Source organism: Dipodomys merriami, unplaced genomic scaffold (genome assembly GCF_024711535.1).
Source record: "Dipodomys merriami isolate MVZ:Mamm:240054 unplaced genomic scaffold, mDipMer1.0.p SCAF_6, whole genome shotgun sequence".
In the NCBI taxonomy this organism is placed as follows: Eukaryota; Metazoa; Chordata; class Mammalia; order Rodentia; family Heteromyidae; genus Dipodomys; species Dipodomys merriami.
Window position 1 is genome coordinate 969,210 of NW_027206179.1, and position 22,041 is coordinate 991,250.

A 22,041-nucleotide genomic window follows, 5' to 3' on the forward strand; every position below is an offset into this window, starting at 1 on the left:
AGGGGCTGTGGTAACCCTGAACCTCTGCTCCCCTCGTGTCCCTCCCTCTACCCCTCCAGGACCCCCACCTGGATAAGTTCTTCACGCTGGTGCACGTCCTGGAGGAGGGGGCTTTCCCCTTCCGGCTCAAGGACTCGGTGCTGAGCGAGGGGACGGTGGAGCAGGAGCTGCGCGCCGGCCTGGCCTCGCTGCGCCTGGCCAGCCCCGAGCCCCTGGTGGCCTTCTCCCACCGGGTCCTGGACAAGCTCGTCCACCTGGTCGTGCGGCCCCCCGTCATTGGAGGCCAGATGGGTGAGCCGCAGAGAGGGAGCAGGGACACGGGCCTCAGTTTCCCCTTCGGGTCCATAGCCCCGTGGACAAGTTCTTCTGAGCTGTCTGGATGCCCGCGGGGGTCCTCGGGGGCCCCCCCCTCCCCATGGGTGTCGCTGTGGGAGACCGGGGGGGGGAGGGGAGAGGCCTTGGGCCCTGGAACTTGGCCTCTGCTGTGCCCGACAGTGAACCTAGGCCGGGGAGCCTTTGAAGCCATGGCCCACGTGGTCAGCCTGGTGCACCGGAGCCTGGAGGCAGGCCAGGACGGCCGCGCTCACTGCCCGCTGCTGGCGGCCTACGTCCACTACGCCTTTCGCCTCCCTGGCACTGAGTCCAGTCTCCCTGGTGGTAAGTGCTGGTGGAGAACCAGAACCCAAGACAAGAGCCCATCCGGGAAAGGGGTGTAGCATGTGCTTGCCTCGCATGCATGAGGCCCTGGGTTTGATTCCTCAGTACCACATAAGCAGAAAAAGCCAGAAGGGGTGCTGTAACTCAAGTGATAGAATGCTAGCCTGAGCCGAAGAGCAGAGAGACAGCGCCCAGGCCCGGAGTTCAGGCACCGAGATAGACACACACACAAAAAAAAAAAAAAAAAAAGAAAGAAAAAAAAAAAAAGAAAGAAATTACTTTAAAAGAAAAAAGTTGCACACTAGTGGCCCACATCTATCATCCTAGCTGCTCAGGAGGCTGAGATCCAAGGATAAATGTTTGAAGCCAGCCTAGGCAGAAAAGCCCCTAAACTCTTATCTCTAGTTAACTACCCAAAAAAGCAGGCACTGGAGCTGTGGCTCAAGTGGTAGAGCACCAACCATGAATAAAAGAAACAAAAAAACTAAGTGGCGCTGTAGCTCAAGTGGTAGAGAGCCGCGGGCATCAGTGGCTCACACCTTTCATCCTAGCTACTCAGGAGCCTGAGAGCTGAGAATTGAGGTTCAAAACCAGCCCGGGCAGGAAAACCCGTGAGAGTCCTACCTCCAATAAACCGCTGAGAAAACGAAGTGGCGCTGTGGCTCAAGTGGTAGAGCGCTGGCCTTGAGCTGAAGAGCTGAGGGACAGCGCCCAGGCCCCAAGTTCAAGCCCCATGACTGACAAAAAAAAAAAAGAGTTGTTTTCTTGTTGCCCATGTGTTACATAATATCACCCGCTCAGCGGTGGGTGCACTTTTTCTCGGATGGCTTTTGTGTCTGCCTATCTCTGCTCTAAAGCAGTAACTCCTTTTCAAGAGAAAAGGGAAAATGACTCTTTTTTTTTTTTTTTGGTCCAGTCGTGGGGCCCGAACTCTGGGCCTGGGCGCTGTCCCTCAGCTCTTCAGCTCAAGGCTAGCGCTCTACCACTTGAGCCACAGCGCCACTTCCGGCTTTTTTTCTTTTTGCTTATGTGGTGCTGGGGAATCGAACCCAGGGCCTCATGCATGCAAGGCAAGCGCTCTACCACTGAGCCACCTTCCCAGCCCGAAAAGGGAAAATGAAAGGAGGAAAAATAACTCCTCCACAGGATGGGCACCAGTGGCTCCCACCTCTAATCCCAGCGACTTTGGAGTCTTTTTTTTTTTTTTTTTTTTTTTTTGAAGGTCGTAGGGCTTGAACTGGGCCTGGGCACGGTCCCTCAGCTCTTCAGCTCAAGGCGAGCATTCTACCACTTGAGCCACAGCAGCACTTCCGGTTTTCTGGTGATTTATTGGAGATAGGAGTCTCATGGACTTTCCTGCCCAGGCTGGCTTTGAACCGTGATCCTCAGATCTCAGCCTCCTGAGTAGCTAGGGTGACAGGCATGAGCTACCGGCGCCCAGCTAAGGCTGAGCTTTTGAGGATCATGGTTCAAAGCCAGCCTGGACAGAAAAGATCATTTGACTCTTCTGTCCAGGAAACCACCAAAAAGCTGGAAGTGGGGCTGTGGCTCAAGTGGTAGAGCGCTCACCTGCAGTGAAAAAGCTAAGCCAGTGGGCAAGGCCCTGAGTTCAAGTCCTAGTACCCAAGAAAGAAAGAAAACAACAACAACAACACACTTCTCTGATAGTTGCCAAGTGGGAAGGGTTTGGGGGTGACTGGGCAGGTGGGGGAGGGCTGACTCTGTCCCCCCTCCCCCCGGTCCTCAGGGGCCCCTCCGGTGACGGTGCAGGCTGCCACCCTGGCCCATGGCTCCAGCCGTCCCACCAGCCTCTACCTGGCTCGATCTAAAAGCATCAGCAGCAGCAATCCCGATCTGGCCGTGGCCCCCGGCTCCGTGGACGACGAGGTCTCCCGGATCCTGGCCAACAAGGTAGGGGGAGGGCATCCCAAACCTCCAGTCGCGGCCGTGGCTTCCGGATGGGTGGGTGATGGAGGGTGGGAGACAGCACGCTCCCCCTCCCCCCAGAGGAAGGCTGGGTACCCGGCAGGAGTGTGTGGCCCAGTCCCCATGGCTCAGCCTGCCATCCCAGCTCCTCAGGAGGCTGAGATCTGAGGATCATGGTTTGAAGCCAGCCCGGGCAGGAAAGTCTGCGAGACTTCTTCTCTCCCACGGGCCAGCAAAAAGCCAGAGGTGGCATTGTGAAACAAGGGGTCGAGTACCAGCCTTGAGCACAAAAGTTCCAGGGTAGCACCCAGGCCCTGAGTTCAAGTTCTGAGACACACACACGCACGCACGCACGCACGCACGCACGCACGCACGCAGACAATACAAACAGAAGTGTGGCCAGCTGTTCAGTGCCTGTGTACGTGCATGCCCCGGACTCGCACTCCAGTCATGGCCGTGGCCCCCACGCTCCCCGGGCAGGTGCACTGGTGGCCACTGCTGGCCGGTGTGCCCGCGGCCCCCCCCCCCGGGGGCCCCCGCCTCTCTGACCTGTGCATCTCCAGGGCGTCGACCGCTCCCACTCGTGGGTGAATTCCGCTTACGCTCCAGGCGGCAGCAAGGCTGTGCTGCGGCGGGCGCCCCCTTTCTGCGGGGCTGAGCCCAGACAGGTGCCCTTCCCCCCCACCTGGCACGCCCCCCTTCCCCCATGACACCGCCACGCATGCGCACCTCCACCTCCCACTAACCCGGGGTGGCTGCCCGCGTCAGGCGGCCGGCCTCCTTCCTGTCTTTGAGGCTGTAGAGTCTGCCTGCGTGGCAGACGTCCTTGGCATCATCAGCGGTAACTTTGGGTGTCACCTAGGTGACAGACTGGGCTGGGCGTGGCTCAGTGGTCCCACGCATGCCTAGCGTGTGTGAAGGCCCTGGGGTCCACCCCCCCCCAACACTACCAAAAACAAAGGCAAAAGGAAACACAGGCCACAGCCTGCGCAGAGACAGAAAGCACCAGGGTGACATGCAGGTGCATGCAAATGAGATGCAAATCCTATCACCTATAACTCTCTTGCCCTGCATGGCTTATTTCCCTCTCTCCCACTCATGCACAAGCAACCTGCATGGCGGCAGCGCTCAGTGGTTGCCTGGATCCTCTGCCCCTCTGGAGACCAAGGGTTCCCCCCTCCCTCCCCGCCCTTGCCCTGGTGTGGCCAGGAGCTTTGCCTCCAGTTAGACCTGAGTTCAAGTCCCACTCTGCTACCGCCACAGGCTGTGTTCCTTCTCTGAGCCTCTGTTTTCCTATTTATTCACTGAAGCTATAGCAACATGGTGTGGTATGGTAGCTCATGCCTGTAATCTCAGCCTGCAGGAGACTGAGGCAGGAGGATCACAGGTTTCAGGCCAGTCTGTGCTACAGAGTGAGACCCTGTCTAAAAGACAAAAACAAAAGACCACCAAACCAGCCAAAAAAGGAAATGGAACAAAAGAGAGCTGAGTTTCCATTGTCTCCTGCCTGGAACCCTAGCCACTCAGGAGGCTGATGGCCAAAGGATCACCATTCGAGGCCAGTCCAGACAGAAAAGTCTGAGAGAACATCTCCAGCTGGCTGGAGGCATGGCTCAAGTGGTAGAGCACTAGCTGTGAGCGAGAAAAACACGTGACAGTGCGAAGTCCTGAGTTCAAGCACAAAAAGAAAGGAGACAGAATGAGGCGCCCACATCCATCTTTAGGAACGTGATGTTTTTGTTGGGATCTGAAGAGGGCCATGGAGCCGGACAGAGTAAAAGGATGGAGGTTCCAGGGTCAGAGAGAAAGGCGCAGATGGAGGCCTGAGTCCCGCACAGCTGGCCCTCGGGCCGGTTAGTAACACGAATAGGGATGGTCCTAGCCAGGCACTGGTGGCTCACACCTGTAATCCCAGCTACTCAGGAGGCTGAGATGTGAGATCTCAGCGCTGAGATTGTGGCTCAAAGCCAGCCTGGGGCAGGAAAGGCCCAGGAGACTCATCTCCAATTAACCACTCAAGAACCAAGCTAGCCTTGAGCAAAAGAGCTGAGGGACGGCGCCTAGGCCCTCAGTTCCAGTCCCACAACCACACACAAAAAAGGGATGGTCCTCTCCCCAGGTTAATGTGGATCCTGAAGTCTTGGCTCATGGACCCTGCCTAGCAACAGCTCTACTTGAGTCACACACACTGAGCCCATTTCTTCAGTTAGCTGTCAGAGAAGGTCCTGTGTTTCTGCCCGAGGACCTAGGACCATGATCCTCCTGGCCTAGACTACTCATAGCCAGGTGACAGGTGTGCACTAGGACACCCCACCTCCATGGTTAAGATGGGGTCTGGATAACATTTTGCCCTAGGCTGTCCTCAAACCCACATCCTTCCTATCTCCACATCCTCAATAGCTGGGATTGTAGACAGGAGGCACTATGCCTGGCTTTATCTTGTTTTCAGAATTTCTGCTCAGGCTGGTGTCAAACTCAACAACCTTCGATTTCTACTTCCTGAGTAGCTGGGATTATAGGTGGAATCCACTACACCTGGCCCTAAGTCATCCATATTGAACTATCTCACCTCCTAACTGCCAAGGGGTGGGGAGGGGAGGAGAGTGCAGCTTTGCACCCCGCCCCCCGCCCCGCTGGACCCATTTCACAGATGGGAATACTGAGGCCCCTGGCAAGGCTGGAGCAGGCCGGGGCCTGGAACCGGCTCTCTCATCACATCATGTCCTCTGTCCATGCCCTGTCTCCGCTCCACCTTCTCTCTGGCCCACCCCAGCTCACCTCTTCTGACCGCTCATGACTTTGGCCCTCTGCGGATTCATTCACACGCTCGCTCGCTGGCCAGACTTGGCTCCATCCTGCCCCTTCAGCTTCTAGGGGGACATGGCCGCCTGTCCTGCTCACTTCTTTGTAGCCTCCTCACCATGGCTTCTCTGTCCTTACTTATTTGTGTTTTCTCTTTCATGTCGGTCATAGGGCTTGAACTGGGCCTGGGCGCTGTCCCTCAGCTCTTCAGCTCAAGGCCAGCGCTCTACCACTTGAGCCACAGCGCCACTTCCGGTTTTCTGGTGGTTCATGGGAGACAAGAGTCTCATGGACTAGCCCGGGCTGGCTTTGAACCTGGCTCCTCAGATCTCAGCCTTCTGGGTGGTAGGATGACAGGCGTGAGCCACTGAACCTGCCTTTGACCCTTGGAGGGATTTTTTGGGCATTGGTCTTAGTATGTAGCCGAGAGGCTAGGGTGCTGGGATGGGAGCTTCCACTGCTACCCCTGGCTTTGTGAGGAAGGCTCCGGCCTGTCATCCCAGCTACTGAGGAGGTTGAGATCTGAGGATGGCGGTTCAAAGCCAGCCCGGGCAGGAAAGTCCGTGAGACTCTGATCTCTAATAAACCACCAGGAAACGACGCAGGGCAAGCCAGGCCGGCCTCCGCGTCTCTCTGCCTGTTTGTTCTGAGTCACCTCCTCCATCCACGCCGGCCCGCGGCCTCCCCCGCCGGGCCTCCCCGCCGGGCCTCCGCCCCCCCCTCCCATGCTGTCCCGGCATTCCACGCTCTTCATCCCATCCCAGGCCTCGGGCCTCCGCCCCCCCCATGCTGTCCCGGCATTCCACGCTCTTCATCCCATCCCAGGCCTCGGGCCTCCGCTCCCCCCATGCTGTCCCGGCATTCCACGCTCTTCATCCCATCCCAGGCCTCGGGCCTCCGCCCCCCCATGCTGTCCCGGCATTCCACGCTCTTCATCCCATCCCAGGCCTCGGGCCTCCGCGCCCCCCCTCCCATGCTGTCCCGGCATTCCACGCTCTTCATCCCATCCCAGGCCTCGGGCCTCCGCCCCCCCCATGCTGTCCCGGCATTCCACGCTCTTCATCCCATCCCAGGCCTCGGGCCTCCGCCCCCCTCCCATGCTGTCCCGGCATTCCACGCTCTTCATCCCATCCCAGGCCTCGGGCCTCCCCCCCCCATGCTGTCCCGGCATTCCACGCTCTTCATCCCATCCCAGGCCTCGGGCCTCCCCCCCCCCCTCCCATGCTGTCCCGGCATTCCACGCTCTTCATCCCATCCCAGGCCTCGGGCCTCCGCCCCCCCATGCTGTCCCGGCATTCCACGCTCTTCATCCCATCCCAGGCCTCGGACCGCAGCTCTAGCCGCGCCTCCTCTTACCTCGAGGCCTCCGCCCCGCCAGCCTCCCGGCCGAGACCCACTGTGCACAAGGTAGTGGATGGGAGGGTGGGCGACTCCATCCCCCCCTCCCAGGAAGGGGGTCCGGAGCGCAGCCCGCCCGGCCCTCGGGGCCACGTGACCAGGACTGGACGCGCCGTCACGTGACACCTTGCCCTCTGCCCTCCCGCATGGCACCCCGCTGCTCTGACCCCGCCCCCAGCCCTTCAGCTGCATCATCCGTCACCCCCAATCCTGCCCTCCGGCGGTGGGGGTGGGGTGGGGTGCCCCCCCCGCCTGTGACCCCTGTGACCCCTGTGACCTCTGGCCCCGCCCCCGCAGCTGCTTCACGAGGAGCTGGCCCTGCAGTGGGTGGTGAGCGGCAGCGCCGTGCGCGAGGCCGTCCTGCAGCACGCCTGGTTCTTCTTCCAGCTCATGGTGAGAAGCCCCGGGGACCCCCGCCCCCCGCGACCGCCCCTGACGCCCCCCGAGAAACGATCTGGAGGCCAACAGAGCGGGGCCATGGCCTCCACACACAGAGGAACCCAGCCTTCAAGCCCCGCCCCCAGCAGCCGAGGCCCCGCCCACACAACCCCCCACCAATCACTGCTGAGATCTGTAAAGCCCCGCCCCTGGCTTGCTCACGTCCCACCTAGCCACTAGCCACGCCCATAGTTCGCCGGCCCTCTGAGCGCTCCATCGCGGGAGCCCCGCCCCTTCCCACACGCCACACCCCCGCCTCTCGAGGCCACGCCCCCAGCCTGTTTGCTCGGTTCCTCAGGTGAAGAGCATGGCGCTACACCTGCTGCTGGGCCAGCGGCTGGACACACCTCGAAAGCTGCGCTTCCCTGCCCGCTTCCTCGACGACATCGTGGCCCTCGTGGGCTCCGTGGGCCTGGAGATCATCACCCGCGTCCACAAGGTGAGGACCTCAGGATCTCAGTAAGGGAAGTCATGGAGCCAGCCAGCTGGTGTCTCCCGTCCTGCCCAATGTCCCCTTATTTATTCCTGAGCATCCCCACACTACGTGCAGAAACACAGCAGGCAGACCAGGATCAGCACTCACGTAGGGCCGAGTTTTAAGGGAGACTTAGAAGGGGAGAGACCCATCTGGGGGGAATGTCTGGGGAAAGGAGCCGCAGCAGGTGCAAAGACCCTGTGGCAAGATAGTGTCTGGGCTGTTAGGAATGGAGCATGGTTAGAATGAAGTCTGCGAGGGGAGAAGAGTTGGGACGATAAGGAACATTACAGGGCAGACCCATTAGCCCTCAGCACAATTCTAGTATTCAGTGCATAATAAATGCAGGTTGCTCTTCTGAGACCCTGATGACTCTCCAGGACCAGATCACCAATTCCTGTCTCTACAAGTGGTTACGCAGGCAACAGTAATGCTAATAGCAATTGTATGGAGCATTTATTGAGCATTTACTGTCTATCTAGGTACTTTTTAATTAATTAATTAATTTTGGTTGTAGGGCTTGAACTCGGGGCCTGGGTGCTGTCCCTGTGCTCTTTTTGCTCAAGGTTAGAGCTCTACCACTTTTTCTTTTTTTTTTGGTCGGTCGTGGGGCTTGAACTCTGGGCCTGGGCGCTGCCCCTCAGCTCTTCAGCTCAAGGCGAACGCTCTACCCCTTGAGCTACAGCGCCACTTCTGGTTTTCTGGTGGTTTATTGGAGATAGGAGTCTCACAGTCTCTCCTGCCCGGGCTGGCTTTGAACCGCGATCCTCAGATCTCAGCCTCCTGAGTAGCTAGGATTACAGGCGTGAGCCACCAGCGCCCGGCGAGCTCTACCACTTTTGAGCCACAGTGCCACTTTCAGTTTTCTGGTAGTTAATTGGAGATAAAAGTCTCATAGATTTTCCTGTTAGAGTAGGCTTTGAACCTCGATCCTCAGTTCTTTCATCCTCCTGAGTAGCTAGGATGACAGGCGTGAACCACCAGGGCTGGACTTTACCTAGGTACTTTAGATGAACCCTACTAATAAGTTCTCCCAGGCATCCGTGTACTTAGCATTTTACCGATGGGGAAACTGAGGCAGGCGTAATGCAGAGCCACAGACCAGGAAAGGCATAGAATCCTCACCTCCAGCATTGATTGGGAAAGAAGGGTTTATGGAGACCAGAGATTATGTTCTCACTCAGACAGGGGGTGGCAGCCATTCAGATCCAGACGACCAGGTCCCTGTGGAGTTGTGTCTCTTGAGACCAGATTGTCCCTCCCACCCTCCTTTTTTTTTTTTTTTATTCCTAAGAGAAATGGAACTTCAGGATTTGGTGGGAACATGCCAGGTTTTGAAATGTCATCTGGCTCAAGCCAGCCCTTGCATAATGCCACGGACCTCTGGGCTGATCGCAAAGGTCTCGACCTTGTCTTCCTGGAGCTTTCCCAAACACCAACTTTCCCAAAGGAATCTGGCTTCCCGGACTGTGAGAAAACCAAGCTCACAACGCGGCTGCAGGACAGAACAATACTCCTAAAAAGCTGGCTTTGTTTTCTCTCTGTGTGCTGGACTTGAGGCTTGAACTCACAGCCTGGGCACTGTCTGAAGATAGGAGTCTCACAGACTTTTCTACCTGGGCTTAACTTCAAACCTCAATCCTCAGATCTCAGTCTCCTGAGTAGCTAGGAGCAATTGGCATGAGCCACTGGTACCTGGCTAAAGCTGGATTTTTTTAGTTCCACTAGTGACATTTAACAACTCTTATCAGGCTCCCTGCTCAAGGCAATTGTTGGATTCCCCCCCCCCCCCACTTCATAGACTCATATTTCAGGCCCATTTTGTTTATTCTTCCTTTGGGATTACAAGGAATTATGGGCCACTGACACATTATAACTTGTAAGTGTAATAAGAGGGCAGGCAGCCAGGCCTCAGAGATATACAGCCCTCACCTTCCAGGCACATCCTGCCCCAGGGCCATTGCACAGACTGCAGCAGCGGCTCTCAATGGCCTTTTTCTCCTTAGCTCTTTCTCATCCGTCAGGAGTCTTTGAAAATAGCACTTTGTGCATGTAGTATTATCTAGAATTACTATTAGTTCAAGCCCCAAGTGGGGCTTGAACTCTGGGCCTGGGTGCTGTCCCTCAGCTTTTCAGCTCAAGGGGAGCGCTCTACCACTTGAGCCACTGCGCCACTTCTGGTTTTCTGGTAGTTTCTTGGAGATAAGAGTCTCACTGACTTTCCTGCCCCAGCTGGCTTTGAACCTTGATCCTCAGATCTCAGGCTCCTGAGTAACTAGGAGGAAAGGCGTGAAGCAGGGGGTGCCCGGCCTATGTAGAATTCTTGTTAACTGTCTGAGCCCCACACCCCCACTGTGGGTCAAGCGGGCATCAGAGACTGTCCCCATCTTGTCCGCGGACCCTGATACAAGTAGATACTTGTGAAATGATTGCCGAGGGGTTATCAGGACGGAGATTAATTTGCACGACCGTAATCACAAGTGCTTCAGACAGAACCAAACGTTTATTTCTGAGTATAAGTAGTCTTTTTTTTGGGGGGTGGTGGTGGTGGTGGTGCTGTAAGATGTGGTCCTGAAGGCTCACCATGGTGAGGGGTTGCATGCAACCCAAAGCAGAAGACCTGCACCTCCCACGTAAGTGGTCCCCCCAACTCCTGTCCACATCTCACTAGCCAGAATGGGGTCTCAAGGCTGGACTCATCTGCAAAGGGATTCTGGGAAATGTAGTACTGCAAGGGATGCTGGGAAGTGTAGTCTGGCCCACGGTGAGCGTTATACAAAGACAGACCAAGATCTTGGGGTCTCAGGAGCTCCAATCTGCCCACGATTGTGTTTTTCAAAATCTGGACGACAGTGGGAAGAAAAGAGCACCCCGAATGAAGCCTGAGGGAGGGAGGGAAGCCAGGGTGGATGAGGGCCAGGAAGTGCCCTGGGCTGTCCACAGGCTCCCCCCCTCCCATGTCAAGAAGGACAGGGCCCCCAGGGCAGCCGGTGGAGTTTGCAGTGGCCCTTGGTGAGAGCCAGGCCTGGATCCCTTCCTCTGTCCCCAGGACGCGGAGCTGGCCGAGCGCCTCAACGCCAGCCTGGCCTTCTTCCTCAGCGACCTCCTGTCCCTCGCCGACCGCACCTTTGTCTTCAGCCTGGTCCGAAATCACTATAAGCAGGTGGGTGGGCGTGGCCAACGACCACGGGGTGGCGTGAGGGGCTGGAGGCGTTGTGTGGGCGTGGCCAACAGCTTCCCGGGGAAGCATGGGCTGGAGACTGCGTGGGCGTGGCTAGAAAGGTGATGACGGTGTGGGAGGGGCCAGAGATACTGTGGGCGTGGCTAGCAATGTGATGGCGGCGTGGGAGGGGCTGGAGACATTGTGGGCGTGGCTAGCAATGTGATGGCGGCGTGGGAGGGGCTGGAGACATTGTGGGCGTGGCTAGCAATGTGATGACGGCGTGGGAGGGGCCTGAAGACGCTGGGTGGGCACGGTTAGTGACTTCAAGAGGGTGACTTGGGAAGCTAGGGATGATGGGGGCCCTGGCAGGCCTTGGAGGCCCGGTGATTGGGGCCTGTTGCTTGGTGTGGGACATGAAGAGGGCGTGGCGATGACCGAATGGGGTATTTGGAGCCAGGGCAAAGCAGCGCAGCCTCACACCGATTATTGATCACCCCGTCTTGCAGGTGACCACCCGGCTGCAGTCAGCCCCCAACCCAGCAGCGCTGCTGACCCTGCGCATGGACTTCACCCGCATCCTGTGCAGCCACGAGCACTATGTGACCCTCAACCTCCCTTGCTGCCCGCTGTCACCCCCGGCCTCCCCCTCGCCCTCCGTCTCCTCCACCACCTCCCAGGTGGGCTGGCCTCCACTTGGGCCTCCTCTTCTGGACCTCAGACCTCTCACCTTCCACCCACCCCCTCTCTGGTGGTTCCCTCACTGAAGTCCGTTTCATGGTGCGCCGCTGCCCATTTACCTCTGAACTTTCACTCCTGGCAGTTCTTAGCGGGTTCCTGGGAGGAACAATTTTGAATGTCTGATTCAGGAATAGAATTGAGGCTGGTAGTCCAGCTGCTGGCTCAGTCTTAGGACTTTTGACCCCGTGCCCTGTCACCTCACCCAACTTCTCACCTTTAATCCTTAACCTCGAGGTCCCTGCTATCTGCAGATGAGTCAGCCCAGACTGGATATCCTAACTTCAGTCACTTCCAAGATGGCTTTTGGAGAACACCTCTGACCCCTGACCTCAGACACCGCCTATGTCCCCCTATCTCTGCAGGGCTCCACCTTCTCCAGCCAGGCCCCAGACCCCAAGGTGACCAGCATGTTCGAGCTGAGCAGGCCATTCCGGCAGCAGCACTTTCTGGCAGGACTCCTGCTGACAGAGCTGGCCCTGGCCCTCGAACCCGAGGCCGAGGGGTAAGCGCAGGCCAGTCCCCATTCATGGCCGTTGGGGTGGGTCCCGATGGAGGATGGGTGGTTCTATCTCCCATCCAATGCCGGTGGGCAGGGCCAGAGGCGTCAGCAGCCCCGCGCTGAGCCCCCCATCCTTCCGCAGGGCCTCCGTGTTGCACAAGAAGGCGATCGCTGCGGTGCACAGCCTGCTGTGCAGCCACGACACCGACCCCCGCTTCGCCGAGCCCTCCGTGAAGGCCCGCGTGGCCGAGCTCTACCTGCCCTTGCTGTCGCTCGCCCGGGACACGCTGCCGCGACTGCACGACTTCGCGGGTCAGGGGGCCAGCAGGATGGGGGGCTCGCGAGCCGGGAGGGCCTGGGCCTGTGAGCACGGGGTAGGGGTGAGGGGGCAGAGGTAAAGGCCGGCAGAGCGAGTTCCAGTTCTTCCACGGGAGCCCTGGTCAAGCCAGAGACCTGAGCTTCAGATTACCCACTGGTAAACTGGGAGCACTGGAGGCCATGCCCACCGCTCCTCCGGACACGCCCACTGGTGATGTGGCCACGCCCACAGATGCCATGCTCATTTATCAGTCCTCCCCACCTGACCATATCCACACCCATCAGCCACGCCTCCCCACAGCACCGCCCATACCAACTAGCCACGCCCCACAGCACCACACCCATCAGCCACGCCCCTACAGCACCACGCCCACGTCCATCAGCCACGCCTCCCCACAGCACCGCCCATACCAACTAGCCACGCCTCACAGCACCACGCCCACATCCATCAGCCACGCCTCCCCACAGCACCGCCCATACCAACTAGCCACGCCTCACAGCACCACACCCATCAGCCACGCCCCCACAGCACCACACCCACCAGCCACGCCCCCACAGCACCACGCCCACACCCATCAGCCACGCCTCCCCACAGCACCACGCCCACACCCATCAGCCACGCCCCCACAGCACCACACCCACCAGCCACGCCTCCCCACAGCACCTTGCCCACACCCATCAGCCACGCCTCCCCACAGCACCGCCCATACCAACTAGCCACGCCCCACAGCACCACACCCATCAGCCACGCCCCTACAGCACCATGCCCACACCCATCAGCCACGCCTCCCCACAGCACCTTGCCCACACCCATCAGCCATGCCTCCCCACAGCACCGCCCATACCAACTAGCCACGCCCCCACAGCACCACACCCACCAGCCACGCCCCCACTACACCACGCCCACACCCATCAGCCACGCCTCCCCACAGCACCGCCCATACCAACTAGCCACGCCTCCCCACAGCACCACGCCCACACCCATCAGCCACGCCTCCCCACAGCACCACGCCCACACCCATCAGCCACGCCTCCCCACAGCACCACGCCCACATCTTGTCAGCCACGCCTCCCCACAGCACCTTGCCCACGTCCATCAGCCACGCCTCCCCACAGCACCACGCCCACACCCATCAGCCACGCCTCCCCACAGCACCACGCCCACACCCATCAGCCACGCCTCCCCACAGCACCACGCCCACACCCATCAGCCACGCCTCCCCGCATCTTCATGAACCTGACATGCCCTCCCCACATCGCCACGCCCACATCCATCAGTCATACCTCTCCAGATAACCACACCCCATCATCCCATGCCACGCCCCCAAGCATCCCACGCCACGCCCACACCCACTGGCCACACCCTCCGGTATCCAGCCAAGCTCGGACATCACCCTCACTCCCACAGCCTCTGTGTCCTAGAGACAGGTGGAGTTTGGCATACTGCCGGGGATAGCCTACAGCCAGCTCCTGGCAGGTGGGAGGTCTCAGCACATTGGGGATGCAGGGTCACCCGGGTGAGGAGGGGCAGACGGCTGCCCTCGGCACAGGTGCGGGACCCTACAGGAACAGCAGGGGAAACTGAGGCCTGGGGTTTCGGGGGTCACTCGGGAAAAATTCTCGTCCCTCAACTTAGAACTTTTTCTTTTTCTGCCTCATTTTCTCTCCTCTCTCCTGGGACTTCCAATGACACGTATGTTAGATCTTTCGATTGTGTTTCAATCTGCTCCTTTTGTTTGTTGGTTTGTGTCTCGGCTTTCTGTTTCCGTTGGGAATTTCCTGTACCCATCTCTGATGGCACTAATCTATCTTTTCTTGGTCCCATCTGTTGAGGTCTTAATTACATATTTTTTTTCAGTTTTAAAATATCCAATTTGATCTTTTTTCTTTCCCATAGATTTCAATTCTCCTCTTCTTTTTTACCCTTTTCCTCTGATTTTTATTTCTGCAGTTAGTTTTTAACAGTAGTTTGCTAGCTTCGGTATTTGATCATGTGTATTATTTCCCCTCTGATCTGTCATGTTTTTTCTGCCTGCTCACTTGTCTTGTTATTCCTGATTCTGTTTTGGACAGTGTGTGAAAGACAAGGGGGGTGCTGAAGATGTCATTGTCCCTTAGAAAGGGTTCTTCTGTCCCTGTCATAAGCAGACAGTCCAGACTGGAGTTGAGCTAAGTTGGGCTGGTTAGATTTGGTTAGAGTTATTCTACTTTTTATTTCAAAACTGTCCAGGAAAAAGCCACCTGTAATCCAGCTACTCGAGAAGCTGAGATCTGAGGATCACAGTTCAATGCCAGCCCAGACAGGAAAGTCCGTGAGACTCCTATCTCCCAATTAACCACCAGAAAAGCAGAAGTGGCGCTGTGGCTCAAAGTGGTGTAGCATTAGTCATGAGTAAATAAAGCTCAGGGACAGCACCCAGGTTCTGAGTTCAAACCCCATCATCGGCACACACAAAAACCCTCCAGGGTGAAATTTGATGTATATTCTGTCAGCCCTTCTCTCTAATGACACTTGTTTGGAAGAGATGGAGGCTGTTATTTTTTTGGTTTTGTTTTGTTTTGTTTTTTGCCAGTCCTGGGGCTTGAACTTTGGGTCTGAGCCCTGTCCCTGAGCCTCTCTGTGCTCAAAGCTAGCACTCTAACACTTGAGCCCTAACACCACTTCTGACTTTCTCTATGTATGTGGTACTGAGGAATCGAACTCAGGGCCTCATGCATGCAAGGCAAGCGCTCTACCACTGAGCCACCTTCCCAGCCCCCTCAGTTTTCTTATCGATGGGGTGAGAATAATAAAAATGGATTCGGGCTGGGAAGGTGGCTCAGTGGTAGAGCGCTTGCCTTGCATGCATGAGGCCCTGGGTTCGATTCCTCAGCACCACATAAGCAAAAAGAAAAAAGCCAGAAGTGGCGCTGTGGCTCAAGTGGTAGAGCACTAGCCTTGAGCTGAAGAGCTGAGGGACAGTGCCCAGGCCCAGAGTTCAAGACCCATAATGGACAGAAAACAAAAACAAAGACCAGAAATCCTGAATTCCAGGTGTAGATAGCCAAGCCCTCACCATGCTGTGCTGTCAAGGAAGCTTCTAGAAGCTTCCAGAAGACACTGGAGTGACACTCACCAACACCTTCTTCTCTTGCTGCTCTCCCCCCTCCCCTAGAGGGCCCAGGTCAGAGGTCAAGACTGGCCTCCATGCTGGACTCGGACACAGACGGTGAAGGGGACATAGGAGGGACAATCAGCCCCTCCGTGGCCTTGGCTATCGCCGGAGGCCCCCTGGCCCCCGGCTCCCGCGCCAGCCTCTCGCAGGGGCCGTCACCTGTAAGTAGCAGACTAGTCCCCACCCCACGGGGCCATGAGGGCTGGGGTCATGAGACCCTGTGGGGCCGCGCTCGTGGCGTGTAGAAAGTGACACGTGTGTCCCCGCGGGTGCAGGCGTCCCGGGGGGGCTGTCCCCTTTCGGCCGAGTCCAGCCGGACGCTGCTGGCCTGCGTCCTGTGGGTGCTGAAGAGCTCCGAGCCCGCCCTGCTGCACCGCTGGGCTGCCGACCTCGGCCTGCCACAGCTCGGCCGCGTCCTGGACCTGCTCTACCTCTGCCTGGCTGCCTTCGAGTACAAGGTCTGGGGGGGCCATGCAAGGGCAGGGTGCGGGGGGGCTGGTGTGCTGTAGACCCTGGGGTGATGGGGTGAGCTGATGCAGAGGCCGGGAAGAATTTGGGGGTTGAGGGTGGGGATGGGTGAGAGGGAAAGGAGAAAGGGAGAGGGGGAGGAAAGGCCAGAGGAAAGGAAGGATGGATGGAAGGAAGGGAGGAGGGAGGGTAAAAGGGAAGGAGACCTGGGCGTCGGTGGCTCCCGCCACCGTCATCCTAGCTACTCAGGAGGCTGAGATCTGAGGATCGCAGTTCAAAGCCAGCCCCAGCAGAAAATGTCCCCATGACACTTGATCTGCAAGTAACCACTCAACAAACAGAAGTGCGAGCTGCGGCTGAAAGTGGTACAATATGAATCTTGAGCAAAAGAGCTCAGGGACAGCTCCAGAGCCCTGGGTTCAAGTCCTGTAACTGCCACAAGAAAAAAAAGAGAGAAGGAGGAATGAAACAAAAGGGGGAAAAAGGAAGGGATGGATGGTGGGAGGGAAGAGGGGATTTCTTCCTTTTTCTTTTTTCTTTTTTTTCTTTCTTTTCTTTTTTTTTTTTTTGTCAGTCATGGAGCTTGAACTCTGGGCCTGGGCGCTGTTCCTCAGCTCTTCAGTTCAAGGCGAGCACTCTACCACTTGAGCCACAGCGCCACTTCTGGCTTTTTCTGCTTATGTGGTGCTGAGGAATTGAACCCAGGGCCTCATGCATGCAAGGCAAGCACTGAGCTACCTTCCCAGCCCATCGTGATACTCTTTTTTTTTTTTTTTTTTTGTCGGTCGTGGGGCTTGAACTCTGGGCCTGGGCGCTGTCCCTCAGCTCTTCAGCTCAAGGTGAGCGTTCTACCACTTGAGCTATAGCGCCACTTCCGGTTTTCTAGTGGTTTATTGGAGATAGGAGTCTCACGGTCTCTCCTGCCTGGGCTGGCTTTGAACCGCGATCCTCAGATCTCAGCCTCCTGAGTAGCTAGGATTACAGGCGTGAGCCACTAGCGCCCGGCTCCATCATGATACTCTTATCTCCAATAAACCACTAGAAAACCAGAAGTGGCGCTGTGGCTCAAGTGGTAGAGCGCTCGCCTTGAGCTGAAGAGTACAGGGACAGTGCCCAGGCCCAGAGTTCAAGCCCCACTACTGACAAAACAAAGAGTCTCACAGCCTTTCCTGCCTGGCTGGGCTGGCTTTGAACCAATCCCAGATCTCAGCCTCCTGAGTAGCTAGGATTACAGACATGAGCCACCATGCCCAGCTCAAGGAAGGGGATTTCTAACACTGGCTCTGGCAGAATCCCAGGCCAGCCAGGCTCTTAGGACAAGGGCAGACTTCAGCCTTAACTTCCAGTTCTCTGCCCCGCAGGGGAAGAAGGCCTTTGAGCGGATCAACAGCCTCACATTCAAAAAGTCACTGGACATGAAGGCCCGGCTGGAGGAAGCCATCTTGGGTACCATCGGAGCCCGGCAAGAGATGGTGCGGCGGAGTCGGGGTGAGGTGCCAGGGGACCCCGATCTCCTCTAGCCGGCCACCCCTCATTCTCACTCACAGAGGACAGGCAGCCATGTGGGTTTGGGGGTACAGCTGTCAGCATATTTGCCTATTATGTACAGGGCCCCAAGATCAATGCAACAGTGCAGAAAGAAAAGAAACAGCTGGGCGCTGGTGGCTCGCACCTGTTATCCTAGCTACTCAGGAGGCTGAGATCTGAGGATCCAGCCCGGGGAAGAAAATTTCCTGAGAGACTCATATTTCCAATGAACCTCTCACAACTAGAAGTGGTGCTGGGGCTCCAAGTGGAAAAGCGCTAGCCTTGAATGAAAGAGCTCAGGGGACAGCACCCAGGCCGTGAGTTCAAGCCCCACAATCTGTGTTCCCCTCTGTCTTAAGTATGTCTGGATTATCTTTTTTTTTTTTTGGGTCCGGTCGTGGGGCCTGAACTCTGGGCCTGGGCGCTGTCCCTCAGCTCTTCAGCTCAAGGCTAGCACTCTACCACTTGAGCCACAGCGTCACTTCCGGCTTTTTTCTTATGTGGTGCTGAGGAATCGAACCCAGGGCCTTGAGCATGCAAAGGCAAGTGCTCTACCACTGAGCCACCTTCCCAGCCCCCAAATTTATTGTTTTGGTTTTTTTTTTTTTTTTTTTGGGGGGGTCGGTCGTAGGGCTTGAACTCTGGGCCTGAGCGCTGCCCCTGTGCTCTTCAGCTCAAGGTGAGTGCTCTTGTCTGGATTATCTTTATTTGTCTTTTCTCTTTTGGTACTGGGGATCGAACCCAGGACATTGCACTTGCTAGGCAAGCGCTTTGCCACTGAGCTACATCCCAGCCCTGGATTATCTTTTTTTAATCTTTTTTTTCTCCATGTCTTGGGGCTTGAACTCAGGACTTGATCACTGTCCTTGAGTTTTTGCTCCAGACTGGCACTCTACCACTTGAGCATAGTTCTACATCTAGCTTTTTGCTGGTTAATTGGGCACAAGAGTCTCACAGGCTTTCCTGCCCTGTCTGGCTTTGAACTTGGATCCTCCAATCCTGAGTAGCTGGGATTGCAGGTGTGAGCCAGCAGTGTCCTGCTGGGTCTGAGTTATCTTTCCCAAACATCTCTATCCCTGGGGCTGCCTATCCTGGTCAGGTGTCTTCCGTGTTTCCACACTTATGAACACACCCTTGTGCCTTTCAGAGAGGAGTCCATTTGGGAACCAGGAAAATGTTCGTTGGCGCAAGAGCATCACACACTGGAGGCAAACTTCGGACCGTGTGGACAAGTAGGTGTGGCTTCGACTCTTGTCTGTTTCTGTTACTGTCATGAGTCAATCTGTGACAGGTCAACCTTATAAAGAAAAGAGGTTGGAGCTGGGAAGGTGGCTCAGTGGTAGAGCGCTTGCCTTGCATGCCTGAGGCCTTGGGTTCGATTCCTCAGCACCACATATGAAAAAAAGAAAAAAGCCGGAAGTGGCGCTGTGGCTCAAGTGGTGGAGCGCTAGCCTTGAGCTGAAGAGCTGAGGGACAGTGCCCAGGCCCAGAGATCAGGCCCCACGACCGGACCAAAAAAGAAAAGAAAAGAGGTTTAAGCCGGGAGCTGGTGGCTCACACCTGTAATCCTAGCTACTCAGGAGGCTGAGATCTGGGGATCAAGGTTCAAAGCCAGCCCAGGCAGAAAAGGCCATGAAACTCTTATCTTATCTCCAATAAACCACCAGAAAACGCGAAGTGGTGCTGTGGGTCAAGTGGTAGAGCGCTCACCTCAAGCTGAAGAGCTGAGGGACAGCGCCCAGGCCCAGAGTTCAAGCCCCATGACCCACAAAGAAAGAAGAAAAATAAAGAAGGAAGGAAGGAAAGAAAACAGGCTTATCTGTATAGAGTGCTTGCCTAGCACATGGGAGGTACTGGGTTTCATGCCAAGTACTACAAGAGAAAATAGAAAAAGGGGAAGAAACAAAAAAGGTCTAGTTCAAAATAATTATTTGTAACCAGGTGCTGATGGCTCACACTGTAATCCTAGTTACTCAGGAGGTTGAGATCTGAGGATTTCAGTTTGAAGCCAGCCTAGACAGGAAAATCCACCAGACTCTTCCCTCCAATAAACTACTCAGAAAATCCGAAGTAGTGCTGTGGCTCAAGTGGTAGAGCGCTAGCCTTGAGCACAAAGAGGCTCAGGGACAGCGCTGAGGCCCTGAGTTCAAGCCCCAGTACTGGTAAAAAATAAAAATATTGAATCAATCAAGTATTGATTTTTTGGGGGGTGGGGTGGGGGGGTGTCCAGTCATGGGGCCTGAACTCTGGGCCTGGGCGCTGTCCCTCAGCTCTTCAGCTCAAGGCTAGCGCTCTACCACTTGAGCCACAGCGCCACTTCTGGCTTTTTTCTTATGTGGTGCTGAGGAATCGAACCCAGGGCCTCAGACATGCAAGGCAAGCGCTCTACCACTGAGCCACCTTCCCAGCCCTCAAGTATTGATTTAATACCAGAGTTTCAGCTTAGAGCTTTCGCCTTTCTAGCAAGGCCCTCTACTTCTGGCGCCATGCTTCCGCCACCTTTGTTTTTTTAACTGTAGTTACTTTTTGTATAGGGTCTCATGTTTTTGCTCAAGGCAGGCATCAGGTTCTGATCCTCTTACCCCTGCCTCCCTGCTTTACTGGCCCAAAGGACGCTACCACGCTTGGCTTATTGATTGAGATGGAGTTGTGCTACTTTGTTTTGTGTGCTGGTCCTGGGACTTGAACTCAATGCCCCAGCCCTGTCCCTTAGCTTTTTTTTTTTTTTTTGCTCACGGTTAGTGCTCTGCCACTTGAGCCATAGCTCCACCTTTGGCATTTTTGGTGGTTAATTGGAGATAAGAAGCTTACAGACTTTCCTGCTCTGGGTTGGCTTCAGGTCATGATCTTCAGATCTCAGTCTCTTGAGTAGCTGGGATTACAGGTATGCATCACAGACACTCGGCTTTATTTTTCTTTTTAGTGGTGTTAGGGAGCAAACCTCCAGCCTCATGATTGCTAGGCGAGTGCTATACCACTGAGCTCCTTTTTTTTGGTCGGTTGTGGGGCTTGAACTCTGGGCCTGGGCACTGTCCCTCAGCTCTTCAGCTCAAGGAGAGCGCTCTACCACTTGAGCTACAGCGCCACTTCCGGTTTTCTGGTGGTTTATTGGAAATAGGAGTCTTACGGTCTTTCCTGCCTGGGCTGGCTTTGAACTGCGATCCTCAGATCTCAGCCTCCTGAGTAGCTAGGATGACAGGTGTGAGCCAACAGCGCCCGGCTTGAGCTATTTTCTTGAGTCCTAATCTCCACCTCTAAAAATGGCCACATTGAAAACCAAACCTATCCATGTCGCTTGGGGGGACATACACACTCAAACCACACCCAAACTGTGGCACGTGGGAACGAATTTGCTGGATTCAGATCAGCCATGGCATGGAGAGAAAGCTCACTTATGAGATGGACTCTGATTCCCAGTGCCTTATGATTTCCCCCCACTCCAGGACCAAGGATGAAATGGAACATGAGGCCTTGGTGGATGGGAACCTGGCTACTGAGGCTAGTCTGATAGTTCTGGACACACTGGAGATCATTGTGCAGGTAGGGCTTGATCCAGCAGCTTCCCTTACCATGTGATCACTCTGGGATCTCTGACCCATGATCCCTCTCTTTCCTGCTCCCATAACCACCTCCGTGTCTAACATCTGGGTTTCTGACATCCCTCTCTGCAGACGGTGGTGCTGTCTGAGGCCCGGGAGAGTGTGTTGGGTGCGGTGCTGAAGGTGGTGTTGTTCAGTCTGGGGAGCTCCCAGAGTGCCCTCTTCTTACAGCATGGCCTGGCTACCCAGAGGGCTTTGGTGTCCAAGGTAAGCCTCCCTTCGCTACAATTCATAGAGTGTCAGCCTGGGCCAGATGTGGTAGTATTTGCCTGTAATCTCAGCTCCTCAGGAGGCAGAGATCGGAAAAATGGCCTGAGCCTCTGGTTCTGGGTTCAATCAATGGAACCACCAAAAAAAGAAAGAAAAGAATCAGCCCCCCCCCCTCCCCACGGCCTATATCGTGTGCTCCTCCAAAGGAGGCGACAGGATCAGAGTGGCCAGGTCACTTGTCCAGGTTCACACAGCAAGGGCGTGAGCCTGCCCCCCATGGTAGGCCCGGGAGCCCCACTGGGTGTCCATCAGCGCTTCTGAGCCTGGACGAGGCGGGGCTCAGCTTGTCTGTCTGTCTGTCTGTCCGTCTGTCCCGGGAGCAGTTTCCGGAGCTGCTGTTTGAGGAGGACACGGAGCTGTGCGCCGACCTCTGCCTGAGGCTCCTGCGACACTGCGGCAGCCGCATCAGCGCCATCCGCACCCAAGCCAGCGCCTCGCTCTACCTGCTCATGCGCCAGAACTTCGAGATAGGCCATGTGCGTGGGGGCGTGGTCTACCCGGGTGGGCGTGGGCCTGGAGGGTGGGCGTGGGCCTGGAGGGTGGGCGTGGCCTCCCCATGCACAGGGTGCGGCCTACCCAGCGAAGGGGCGTGGTCTAATCAAGAACGC

The 22,041-nt window shown here is 56.4% G+C and overlaps 1 protein-coding gene across 3 annotated transcripts in view; it reads left to right on the top strand.

The window, feature by feature from the left end:
• The window catches only part of Dock6 (dedicator of cytokinesis 6), a 54,376-nt gene that overhangs the window by 22,615 nt on the left and 9,720 nt on the right, over window positions 1-22,041 (top strand). Inside the window, exons 20-37 of one of the 3 annotated variants that reach the window (XM_070002228.1) lie at window positions 60-291; window positions 496-657; window positions 2,405-2,568; window positions 3,147-3,251; window positions 6,706-6,792; window positions 7,081-7,176; window positions 7,520-7,660; window positions 10,746-10,859; window positions 11,366-11,536; window positions 11,960-12,099; window positions 12,239-12,408; window positions 15,570-15,730; window positions 15,845-16,027; window positions 17,399-17,525; window positions 18,712-18,796; window positions 21,008-21,104; window positions 21,236-21,370; window positions 21,757-21,909. In XM_070002228.1, the coding sequence (XP_069858329.1) occupies window positions 60-291; window positions 496-657; window positions 2,405-2,568; window positions 3,147-3,251; window positions 6,706-6,792; window positions 7,081-7,176; window positions 7,520-7,660; window positions 10,746-10,859; window positions 11,366-11,536; window positions 11,960-12,099; window positions 12,239-12,408; window positions 15,570-15,730; window positions 15,845-16,027; window positions 17,399-17,525; window positions 18,712-18,796; window positions 21,008-21,104; window positions 21,236-21,370; window positions 21,757-21,909 (2,523 nt within the window). The remainder of the gene's footprint in view (window positions 1-59; window positions 292-495; window positions 658-2,404; window positions 2,569-3,146; window positions 3,252-6,705; window positions 6,793-7,080; window positions 7,177-7,519; window positions 7,661-10,745; window positions 10,860-11,365; window positions 11,537-11,959; window positions 12,100-12,238; window positions 12,409-15,569; window positions 15,731-15,844; window positions 16,028-17,398; window positions 17,526-18,711; window positions 18,797-21,007; window positions 21,105-21,235; window positions 21,371-21,756; window positions 21,910-22,041) is intronic. The other 2 variants (XM_070002226.1, XM_070002227.1) reach the window with 2 other exon arrangements.